Genomic DNA, 12,123 nt, shown 5'->3' with positions numbered 1-12,123 from the left:
AAGTTCGAGCGAGAGGAATTGGGGTCGTGGCCGCTTACCCTGGAACAGAAGGTGTCTATGTTCTGGCTGAGCCGTGCCGCAGAGCAGACCGGGCAGGGGGCAGTTCTAGTGTCTCTGTCAGGAGCGGAGTGGCTGGACAGGCTTACTGTAAGAGTCACTGCAGACCGGACATCTTTGTAGACACCCTCATGGGCATGCTGATGAAGAACAGACACTTTGCTGCAAGCCAAGGATATCGGTGGGGGTGGAAATGTGGACAGAGATCCGAGTGGCTCTCTGCTCGTTTGTGTAAGGTTGCGTGCTTGAACGCTGTAGCCCCGTCGAGTGTTGTTAATATGGGCAGCCAGACATTATAGAGCGAGATTTACTGGCATGGTCAATGGGTTCGAGTGTTTCAGCAAAACGACCAATCAGCAGCAATTTGCGGTCAAGCACCAATATATTTAGGACGATAAATATTATTTTAATTTATAAAAATGATTAAAATATAAATAACTTATTTTTTTCCTAAGGAGAAGGTTGAGTCCCTGTGCCTCAGGCTGTGACAGGAGATCACCCGCTGGGCTGCAGCTCTTTTGAGTTTCCTCTCGCAGTAGGATCAGTAACTGTTTTGATTCAGGCAGGTTTGGAAATTCTGGGATTCAATTGCTCATTTTAGGAAAGAATGTTCGTCTAATCTCAGAATGGTTCAAACAGTGCAGCAGAAAGTGTGTCTCTGTCTCTTCTTCTTCCTTGCTGGCAGTGGGGGGGCACAGCCTGTCCTCTCCGGACAGCCAGGGCTGCCTGTGTCCAGCCTCTATGGCCAGGTGTGGTCACTGAGCCTGTCCTCTCTGGACAGCCAGGGCTGCCTGTGTCCAGCCTCTATGGCCAGGTGTGGTCACTGAGTCTGTCCTCTCTGGACAGCCAGGGCTGCCTGTGTCCAGCCTCTATGGCCAGGTGTGGTCACTGAGCCTGTCCTCTCTGGACAGCCAGGGCTGCCTGTGTCCAGCCTCTATGGCCAGGTGTGGTCACTGAGTCTGTCCTCTCTGGACAGGTAGGGCTGCCTGTGTCCAGTCTCTACGGCCAGGCTGTGGTCACTGAGTCTGTCCTCTCTGGACAGGCAGGGCTGCCTGTGTCCAGTCTCTATGGCCAGGCTGTGGTCACTGAGCCTGAGCTGCATCAGGGTCTGTTTCCTCTTGCTTTCTGACACTGGTCAGATACTTGTTCAGAGTTTGTCTCCTTATTGGTCACAGTTAGAAAACACCCGCCAGCATTCAACGGACACGAGCAGTCCTGAGCAACGGGTCAGCCTGGCCTTGTGCCCCCTGTGGAGTCAGGCTGGCCTCTGTCACCAAGGAGATGGACAATGTCTTCAGAAAGCCTTCCCAGTATCCTTAGAGGTGTGCTCATTTTATAGTGGCAGTCCATAGTACATCAATATAAAAGTATCTGCCTATAGCATTAAAGACCAAAATAATAAAACTTTATGTAGATGGATATGCAGTATATGTGGACACATGAGACAGACCACCAAGAGCTTTTGAAAAGTGCTGGTGCACAAACAGCGCCTCTAGCTGGGCTGCCCTGCTTCCCAGCATCTTGTGGCCTCTGGTTTCCCCATCTGCAGAGCTCTCGGTTCATCAGTCGGGGAATCATGAATGAAAGACATGAAGTTTTAATAGTTCAGGTGGGCAGCTGTGGCAGCACGCGCAGGCTGCAAAGGAACAAGTCAAAGTTTTTTCCAGGCTGAAAAGAGAAGAGAGGAAACACAACATTTTGGCCGTGGAGCCTTCTTCAGGTGTGAGAAAGACAGGACAGTAAGCAAAGGGAATGTGGCAGGAGAACAAAGGCTGGAGAGAGGAGGAGCGAGAGGCGGGAGCAGGGGACAGACAGGCCAATCACGATAGGTTTAGAGAGGTGTGAAATGAAACCTTCAATGAGCAGAGAATCTAGAAGAAAAGTAGTCTGTCGTTAAGAGAAGGGGGAAGGTGTGATCCTAGCTGCAGGATAATTTTGGTTTCTGTAGTCTCCGGGACTCGGAGACCGCTTCAGAGAACGTCAGGGCTGTGCAGATTAAAGATCTCTCCAAGCCCACTGTTTCTCATTTCACCTCTCTGATTAGACGGCCACGACCACTCTAATCTCTCCGTCTGTGTTCTCAAGGACGGTTTTCCGAACTCATACATCAGAAAGACTACCGAAACCAAACTTATCCTGCAACTAGGATCACACCTTCCCCCTTCTCTTAACGACAGACTACTCTTTTAAATAATTTTCTCCATTCATTGGAAGTTTCATTTCACACCTCTCTACACCTCTCCTGACTTCACACCTCTTGATTTCTGTCCCCTGCTCCCGCCCCTCGCTCCTCCTCTCTCCCAGCCTTTAGTCTCCCGCTACATTAACTTTGCTTACTGCCTTGTCTCTCTCACACCCGAAGAAGGCTCCACGGCTGAAACGTTGTTTTTCTTCTTTTTTCAGCCTGGAATAAACCTATTACTTGTTCCATTAATGAAAGACATTAACCACGTACAGTATACTGCACTTGTGGCGGCTGACGTTCCTCTAGGAACTTTTCACAGTCTATAGGGGGAAAGTTGAAGTCTCCCAGAAACACTATCATGGTTTCGGAATGTTTTGCGACCAGCCAGATCCATACAGATTCAAAGACGCGACTCCTCCAGCTTTATTTCCGGAGCCCGAGTACCCTTTTGGATGTGTAGCTGTGCACCTCCTCCTCTTCTGTATTTTCTGTGTCTCGGGAGCACCGTTTTCACCAGCATTCATCTCCATCATTTACAGCAGTGGTTCCCCAGTCCCGGTCCCCATGCCCCCCCACACCTGCGCCCCCTAGTGGGGGAATCGGGAGGACCCTCCTCTTCCAGGCACTTGTGGACAGCAGGGTTCTGGTACCGAACCGCCCGCGGGGCTCTGGGGAGCATGTCTCTGTAGGCGCCATTACCCACCAGGGGGCGCGGTCTTGGCAAGGGCACCGGAGACTTCCCACCCCAGGAGTGAGCCTTGAGCAGCGTGTCCTGTGCCGCTGCTGTCCGGTGGGGACGTTCTTGTCTGCGTGTGAACGGCGCTGTTCTGCGTCGCGCAGATAATACCCCTGTTTAAGCAGCGAGAGCCCTCTCACTCTATAAACATCCCAGAGTACAGCAGCACAAGAAAGGCGAATTAGATGGGCCAGTGGGGTCAGTGTGCAGAGCAGGCACGGCCTGTCTGATCTTTCCCATGATCCCAAGCAGCACGATGTCCTCGATCTGAGCAGCTGGCTTCCGGTGGGGTAAAACCGAGCGCAAGAGCTCAGACTGACCCCACAGCCCTACCCCCTGGACCAATGATGGAGGTCCAGTGGGAACCTGCCATCTCTGGGACCAGGGTCCCCCCCCCCATAAACCATCAAAGAGCTGCAGTTCACAGAGAGGCCAGAGAAAGACGATAATGGGTAGAGAGCAAGAGACAGACAGCGCGTTCAGCCTCTGGATACAGAGAGAGAGAGACAGACAGCGCGTTCAGCCTCTGGATACAGAGAGAGAGAGACAGCGCGTTCAGTCTCTGGCTACAGAGAGAGAGAGACAGACAGCTCATTCAGTCTTTGGCTACAGACGGGCACAGAGAGAGAGACAGGGAGAGAAAGACAGACACAGAGCAGCCCAGCCTGCTCCTGCAGAACCACAGTCCAGCAGGTCAGCCGCCGATTCCATCACACTGAGTCACATAAGTCAGGAACAGCCAGCCATTGTACTAGAGCTCAAGAGCACCAGGATTCCAATTCCAGGAACCCCTCACCTCGCCACTCCATCACACACATGACCTCCTAGCGGGGTCAAGACAAAACCTCTTCTCAGAGATGCGTCAAGGGTGATCTGTAAGACCCGCTGGACTGCGGATCTCCTGGCCATACTGGATGGACACTAACAGCGAAAGAAGAGCACAGGTGGGAACTCCAGTCCTGGAGCACCACAATCCAGTCCCGGTTTTCCAGGTCTCTTTAGATCACCATCACCTGGAAGCCCTTGAAAAGTGTTAAATGGGTCCAGTGAAGTCGGAGCAAGAGAGAGCAAAAACCTGGAGACAGAGCAGCCCCCCAGGACTGGAGCTGTGTCCCCCTAATGCAGACAGGGACAGAAAGAGAGAAACATGGGTTTTACTAAAAGAATAGATTTTATTTTAAGCACTGTAAGTTACTTTCCAACAGTAGAAACAAAACGGCAAAACTCTGGCTTTGTTTTAAAATCTTGGGTTTTTTTTTCCATTTTTTGTTCCAATAAAACAGACAAATAAAACCATTCTTTAGACAATCCGATTCCCTCCTTTTTTTTTTTAAGAACAATAAAATAAGAAATAAAACTAATTCCAGAATACAATCGATCACATCTCTTTATTCACCAAGAGACACACAAGAAAAACAAGAATTGTTTTTCCCAAAAAACCTTTCCAAACTTACATCGATAAAAGGTCTAGATGGAGTCTGTGCTGATGCTGTGATTGTGTGTTTAGGTAGAAGGATTTTTGCCAGGGGAAACGAGCCTGGAATAGTTTTTATACCACTATAGGGAGGGGAAAGTTACTGACGGCATTAAACAAGGGCAACCATTATAATAACACGACCAAGAACTTCAGAGAAACTTGTCAATGGATATATACTTAATTTTTTTGTCTTTACTATATATATATACTTCTGTGGATTACAAGCAGGGCTCAATTCTAAGCTACAGTTCAAAAACTTATTGTTTCAGATAAAACTGTGAAAAATTAGTAGTAGTAGCAGAAGTAGCAACAATTTAAAAAATTAAAACGCGGCTTGTGTCAAGATAGTAATTGAAACTAAAGTTTCCGATTTTATTCATTACTGTCTTTTCATTAACCTCACTAGGAAATACCTGACAGCTAAACGGATTAATAAAAGAGTTAGCTTAAAAATATCATCATCAATATGGTTTGAGGAGAGGCGCTGGTTGGGAAGAGTCGGGGATCTAGGAAGGACGAACTGGGGAAAGAGGAAACGGGGTGTCGGTAAGATTATTCGAAAATATTACAAACTTGTTTTTAATTTTTATTTTATTTTATTTTTTGCGACGTCTTTTTGTTAAACTGGATTCCTACGATCACAAAACAACGTGAACAAAAAGCGAAAAACACTGATAAACGGGAAAGCGGCGCAGAGTGAGAGTGGAGGTGGGGAGAGGGACGCGTCTCTGGAGGGAACGGCGAGTGATTCAGGGGGGCAGGGCGGAAATCGGGGCTCTTCCGACCGGCTTCCAGCAGGTGAGACGGCCAGAAGATGCGTTCGGAAAGAGCGAAGGAGAAAAACGGGAAGAAGACATTTAAAATCGTTTTACGACGACTTGGGGGGGAGTATGAGTTGAAAAATGGAAATGTCCCTAAAGAACACCAGGGGGTGCTGAGCGTGTTGCTCCGTGTGGGACAGCTGGAGACGGTCTGTGAGTCAGTCTTCCAGGGAATTGGTGAGTCAGTGAGTCAATCGGCTAACGAGCGTGTGTGTGTGTGTGTCAGTCTGTAAGTGTGTCTATCAGTCCGAATGTGAGTCAACCTGTCACAGTGTCAATCAGCTTACGAGTCTGTCACGGTGTCTGTCAGTCCGAGTGTGAGTCAGCCTGTCACAGTGTCGACCAGTTTACGAGTGTGTGTGTCAGTCTGTTACAGTGCGTCAGTTTACGATTGTGTCCATTAATTCTGAGTGTGTGTGTGTGTCAGTCTGTTACAGTCAGTCGGAATGAGCGTGCGTCACTGTCATGGTGGCAGTCCATGAGTGTGAATCAGGTTGTCCGTGAACGTGTCCGCATGCTAGTGTCAGTCTACGAGTGTGTCACTGAGTGTGAGCCCTCGGACCCGGGGCCAGCAGCCGGGAGGCCTGTGTGGAGACGGGGGACAGGAGGAGAGATGACAGGCATGCTCACGTGGAGCAGAAGCGTCCTCTGTGTGCATGACGTGCCAGGCGCACACAGAGACAAGAGAGGTCTTCCCAGGCGCCCTGGCGCTGTCCCGTGCGAGTGCTGGGGAGCCGGGGGCCGCAGGCGGGGGGGCCGCGGCTGTGCCCGCCCGGCAGGTGCGGCCGCGTTCACATCACGGGAACGGTGCAGCGGACATCAAACTACCTCTATACAGTGTGCCTGCGGTAAGACGTTCACTACAACGCAAAAACAAATATACATTACATACGACTCCGTGCTGGCGGTAACGCCGCAGGAGTCTTCACAATGCGAAGGATCTACACGTTGTGCCTGGCGACACCAGTAGACGGGTCATGTGGAACAACATGAAGGCTGGCTTACTGCCACCTCCTTCCTGCTGGGAAACCCCATACCAGCTCCCAGAGAGCACCTCAGGGATTTGCATAACCCCACCCCCACTCTGCATGCAGCCACAGCCTCTTGGAGGACAGCTGCCATCTTGATTGAAGTAATGGTGCCAAACATTAAGACACCATTTTTCAAGCCAAACTATAACATCGTGGCACCTAAAGTCCGATTCGGATGCCATCCTGCCCCTTGGTACCACATCACATTTGGGCCTTTCCTTGTGAATGAAGTATCTATTCAGCCGATGCTCTCCAGGAACTGGCATGTGTTGGAAAGAGCTAGCTTGTGTCCATTAACCGTTCTGGAAAAAAAAAAAAAAATCCATGATAAAAAATAATCAACCAATCTGATCGGCTGACCATGCAACAAATCTCTAATCGAGTTCGCCCGTCCGGAGAGTCGGGCGGGGGGAGCCAGGAGAAGAATCCGATTGGCTCTCGCCCGATCGGTCAAAGGTCACGCAGCTGTTGCGTCCGGGCAGCGACAGCTGTTCTGTTTCGGTCGCTGGAGAATCAAGTCTCTTCTTCGCGAGCGCGGTAGGATAGAGAGCCAGCGCAGCAGTCTCGTCAATGCAGGATAAAGGTTTGGCTATGGTCACGGTTCGGGTCAAACGCGTGCCGGAGGGCTTACAGGAGCTACAGGTCTGTGAATTTGGCGACGTGATCAAAAATCGCACAATTAAACCTGGGCCAGGATAAAAAGGAAAATATTAAAATATTAACATACGCATACAAAGGATTCGGACTAAATTTTATAAAGATCATCTGGCACGTAAATTCATATATATTTTTAAATAATATATTTTATCTGAACATCTCAGGACATTCGAATAAGGTGCTTGGAAAAAGGGTGAATTTTCTAAACTTTTTTTTTTTGTTTCCCCCTCTGCTCATTAGTATCCCGGGTGCGGATCGCTCCAGGGAGGGAAGCGCAGGGAGAGTGGGATCTCCCCGTCGGAGAGGGACAGGGACAGGGACAGGGGAGGAGGGGACCGAGGCCGAGGGAGAGTGGGATCTCCCCGTCGGAGAGGGACAGGGACAGGGGAGGAGGGGACCGAGGCCGAGGGAGAGTGGGATCTCCCCGTCGGACAGGGACGGGGACAGGGACGGGGGAGGAGGGGACCGAGGCCGAGGGAGAGTGGGATCTCCCCGTCGGACAGGGACGGGGACGGGGACAGGGGAGGAGGGGACCGAGGCCGAGGGAGAGTGGGATCTCCCCGTCGGAGAGGGACGGGGACAGGGACAGGGGAGGAGGGGACCGAGGCCGAGGCAGAGTGTGATGGAAGGCGTCCGAAACGCAGCGAGAGCTGGATGAAGGCCCGAGCTGGACCCTCGGCCAGCCCCACCCCAGACTCCGTGGCGGATTTCTGATGCGCGGTGGGGGAGGGCCACCTCACCCCGAGGGTGTAAGAGGAGATTACTCATTTAGTCCCAATTCCCTGTCATGGCCTGGCCAGAGGATCCCTGGATGATCACCCCGACAGGGGGCAGGACTCGCCTTTCAACCCAGACACTGCTCGTATCTCTCCAGGCGTACCAGTTCAGCTGCGCGCTGTGGAGCCGCGGCGCTCTGCTCCCACAAGGGAGGAGCCATGCTCAACAGGGGGCGCCATCGTCCCTGCTGCCCTCCAGGAGGCGCGCGCGGCCTCGGAGAGTCTCCGAGACCCAGAGGGCCAGTCCTGCCGCAGCACAGCGCAACAGCCCTCTGGCAGCCGGTCCCGCCCTCTCTCCGTGAGGATGACCTCACTTCCTGTACGTACCGCCGGTGCGCACACTGGTCAGGCCGAGCCGAAGCGGCGCCTCCTACTGGGCACCAGTGACGTTGGCGACAGGAAAATGATACAAATGGTCCCACTTAAGATACCTCACAAAATTCACTGCTCCACGAAGCACAGTTTGAACGGTACACCCGGATAATTAGAAGCAACCAGTACACCCCTATTTCACTGGGACGGCCTGAGCCTTAGTTCTGCTATTTTGCTTGTGCGTGTGTTGCCACAGTTTTTATTCTGACTGGTTCACTGTGTTTCGTACCGCATCTAGTCTGTAGAAACATGGACGCAACTTTCAAGACGCTTCAAATCTGCTGCACTGCTGAGTGGGGAGGGAGCCTGCATTTCCATTTTCCCAGCTGAAGTGGGAATGATTACAGACTCTTGCTAAACTCTAACCGGATCCCTTTTGCGAAAAAATATTCCCGGTCGAGACATGCACGTCCAGATACATCCTCCCCCTCTTCAGCAGTGCCTAGAGAACGAGTCTCTTTCTTTTTGCTCTCAAAAAGTTGAATGAAGGATAAAAATGAAGTGTTCTCTCCAATTTTTCAGAGGAGGGAACTGCGTGTTGGAAACGGTGGCGTTTCGAATCTAAAATTGTCGTGCGCCTCTGCACACATTACGTCGTCTCGGTGAAACGGGGATTTTGCCATGCGCTGCAGGAGCTGTCCTCAGCCACCAGGGCGGCGCTATAGTCACTGCGCAGTCAGCTGCGACACATGACTGTCTGATTGTCAGTCCTTTCTATATACGGAAAGGTCAGGGTGCACCCATGTGGGCAGAACCGTGCTGAAGCACTGGGAAACAGCTGACCAGAGGCTCTTCAGGGAGGGGAGGCATAGCGGTCTGTGCTACAGCCCACCTGATCTAACGCGGGCTGGACCCCCTCTGCTGCTGGTGTGACTGCCCAGCCAGGGTAACAGGTCACCCTTAAATCAGACGCTTGTGACGATTCAACAGTATTCCCCAATTCGGGACCATCCCGTCGGGAATGCCCTGCCCTGGCCCTGGAAGTCAGCAGGGAGGGACTTTGCTATGCACATCCGCTTGAGGGATGCATGTGGAGGAGCGCCACCTAGTGGCACAGCAGAGTTAGTCCTCCACCCTGCACACTGAACTCCTCTCTTCAAGAAGAAGTATCGGAGACAGTGTGAATAACAGCAGTTGTAGAAAGACCTGGTTTGAGGGTGACCTGTACAACCACTGACTGGAGAGAGGGTCTCTGGGACTGACCCCTGCCCCCACGAGCAGGAAGCTGGGGCCCAGACGAACCCGAGGGGCACACCAGTCCCTTGAGGTTGCTTCTGCTCAACCGATCTCGCTGCCGGATGACCTGGACCAGTGGCTGCTGGTTCTCGGGGGGGCTGGTGATTTAGGGAGGCCTGCTGGGAGGCTGTAGGGCTGTGGGTGACCCATTACCCCAGGCCGGGCAGTCACACCACACTCCGACTGCCCCCGGGAGGCCTCCCTTGGTCTCTATTCCACTGGCCAGTCCCCACAGATCTGTGCGTTTTTGGCCTTTACCCCTGACCCAACGGCCCCACTTAGTGTATCTGAAACTCAACAGCGCTACGCCCCCCCTTCCCCAATACCACCAACCACTCCGTCCAGAATCCACTCCCAAGCGACCCAGGATCACTAACCGTTTGCTGGCTGCTCTGGGTTTTGTTTTCTAGCGTCACGTTAAAAAGAGCCCAGCACAGCGCTCTCGGCCGGTGCAGGGAGGGAAAACGCACAGATCGAAGGAGACTGCCTACTCTCATCGTGACCCCTAATCGCCACAAGCAGACTGGGGGGAGGAACAGCAACCTCAGCTCCCATAAGGCTATGCAGCGTGCCCCGGAAGTGAATGACATGGCGCCCAGGAAGAAGGGGAGGCAGGGGGGTGCAGGACAGCCCCCGTCAGGGCTGCCCACCGAACACTCGCCCACACCGACCAGCTCGCTTCTTGGCAGAAACACGCCGGGAGGCGGCGCGACGCGGCACAGAGCGATCCCAGGGTGCACTGCTGTAGTGTCGCCCACAAAGACACAGACAGATGGGAGATCTACAAGGACGAGTGCAACCTGGACTTCGACACCGCGGCTCAGCGGGCAGAAAGCAAAGCCATCGCTCCCGAGTGGAACGGGGTTCGATTTTCACGCGCGCTGCGGTCGCAAACCACAATTCTGGCAGGGCGGGTGCGTTACAGTGAAGCCTCCTCCATTCTGTGTGAACACGCACGCGTACACAAGTCCGTACCCACACAGCTGAAAACAACTCCTCTGAACACGCCCGCGGACAGCTGAGGTGTTTCAGTATTGAGTCTCCCAAAATCAGAAATACTTACAGAGCCCTGCCATGCCAAACTAAGCGATCTTGCCCTTTCTGCGAACACCTCACCCAGCTTTCCTGCACAAACACGTGCGTGACAGACAAATCGGCACTAAGCACAAGAGCATCTGCAACAGACTCTACATGGAGCACAAGGTCTAGGTGTACCAGATTCGGTACTGCTGTGTTAGGGTGTGCTCTGTTTTGAGCTGGGCATTGTGTTGCCACTGCACTGTCTTTGTCTCAGGTGTTGCTCACTTCAGTATGGCTGGGCTCTGCAGTAAGCAGTAGGACACTGGATAGCGTTAGGTCCTCCATAAAACATATCTAAGGATTTTCTAACTGTTGTACAAAAACACAGTTCTGAAATAGAATAAAAGTTCCTTCTCTATAAAAAGCAGAAATCCTCTTTGCTTTCCACCCCAAGCTTGAGGAGAGAGAACTGAAGCAGAGGAGGGGGGTTTAAGCTGAGCTGATGTGCTTGGTCAGAGATGCTGGACTGAGATGAACAAAGGGGACTTCAGCTCTTCGAGGTCTAGAAAAAGAGAGAGCCAAGATTTGAGAAAAGTCCCCTCCTATTTGAATGATCAATCCACTCATCAGTGATCTGTTCTGTCTTTAAAAAAAGCCATGGGTGATTTACCACTCTGTTAAGGAACTAGTCGCTTTCAGATAACACGGGTGCTTGTCTTTTTCAAGGCCTTTAGTCCGTTTCTTCTGTGCGTGCGACCCTAGAGCCTGGAGAAGACTGGAACGGGGGACGCTGTGCGTGTGTGTGTCTGGTGTCTTCTGGGGGCAGGGGAGGGTCTGTGCGTCTGTCTACCACAGCAACGTCTCCACTGTCCACCCAGCTAGTGCTTGTGTGTGGGCCTGTCTGTGCTGGGGGGGAGGGGTGAACAGGGAGTCAGTGGTGGGTCTCTGGTGTTGGGGTTCACATTCTGGGTCAGTCTGCTCCATTCAGCCTCTTCAACAGGGGGGAGTGAAAGCGAGAGGGAGAGAGAGAGAGAGGAGGGGGGGGGGAAGGCAGAGACAGAAAGCGCTCAGCTACTGGGGTCCAGCACTGTGCTGTGGGTCAGGAAGAGCGAGGACAGGGGAAACCAGGAGAGAAACTCCTTCCCCTGTCTCCCCTCTGACAGCCTGCTCACCTCCCAGCTCTGCGTCTTCTCAGTAATACATCATCCCTGTTGCCCTTGCTCCTCCCATCTCTCGCCTCCCTCTGCCCCCACCCATCACACCCTCTACCCCCCCCCCAGTGCAATGTGGGATGGTTACTCCTCTTTCTGCAGAGCAGCCGCGGCTCCGTCCGTGCAGTCGTCAGGGCAACAGGGGTCGTCGGCTTCACTACCGGAGGGGACCCTGGCCCCCGACTGGCTGTCTCTGCTGGGTAAGGCACACTGGACAGGCTGGGCCTGAGTGGGGGCAGGCTGCGGATCCGGCGCCTGGCCGCTAGCGGGAGCCGGGGAGCTGCCATTCAGGTGTGGGGCGCCCCCCCCGATGAGGGCCCGCACCTTGGAATCTTCAGCCTGCTTGGGGGCTCCGTTGGAGGAGGGGCTTGTGGAACCCACCTGGGGGGGGGGAGAGGTGTGAGATTCATTACATTATGAGATGCCGCACCCATGAAGGAATGAAAGTTCTCGTCTATTTTCAACTTCAGCTGTGATCTGAGATGTTACTTAAGTCCCACATCTCCTCCGAGTGAGCAGCACACAGACCCAAGAAAGGGGTACA

General features: G+C 52.8%; 1 protein-coding gene and 1 long non-coding RNA gene across 2 annotated transcripts in view; one reads left to right on the top strand and one right to left on the bottom strand.

Annotated features, from left to right (window-relative positions):
• The first annotated feature begins 132 nt into the window (after positions 1-132).
• On the top strand, positions 133-4,335 carry LOC148674135 (uncharacterized). The gene is made up of 2 exons (XR_015934772.1): positions 133-293; positions 2,461-4,335. It is a non-coding gene; the product is annotated as an uncharacterized LOC148674135 (long non-coding RNA).
• fam120c (family with sequence similarity 120 member C) overlaps positions 4,131-12,123 on the bottom strand; it is a 27,171-nt gene continuing 19,178 nt past the window's right edge. Inside the window, exon 16 of the mRNA XM_088623960.1 lies at positions 4,131-11,960. Coding sequence (XP_088480086.1) covers positions 11,664-11,960 — 297 coding nt within the window. The 3' untranslated portion in view covers positions 4,131-11,663. The remainder of the gene's footprint in view (positions 11,961-12,123) is intronic.

Source organism: Lepisosteus platostomus, chromosome 3, assembly GCF_059453375.1.
Source record: "Lepisosteus platostomus isolate fLepPlt1 chromosome 3, fLepPlt1.hap1, whole genome shotgun sequence".
NCBI lineage: Eukaryota > Metazoa > Chordata > Actinopteri > Semionotiformes > Lepisosteidae > Lepisosteus > Lepisosteus platostomus.
This window is presented reverse-complemented; position numbering and strand designations above follow the sequence as displayed.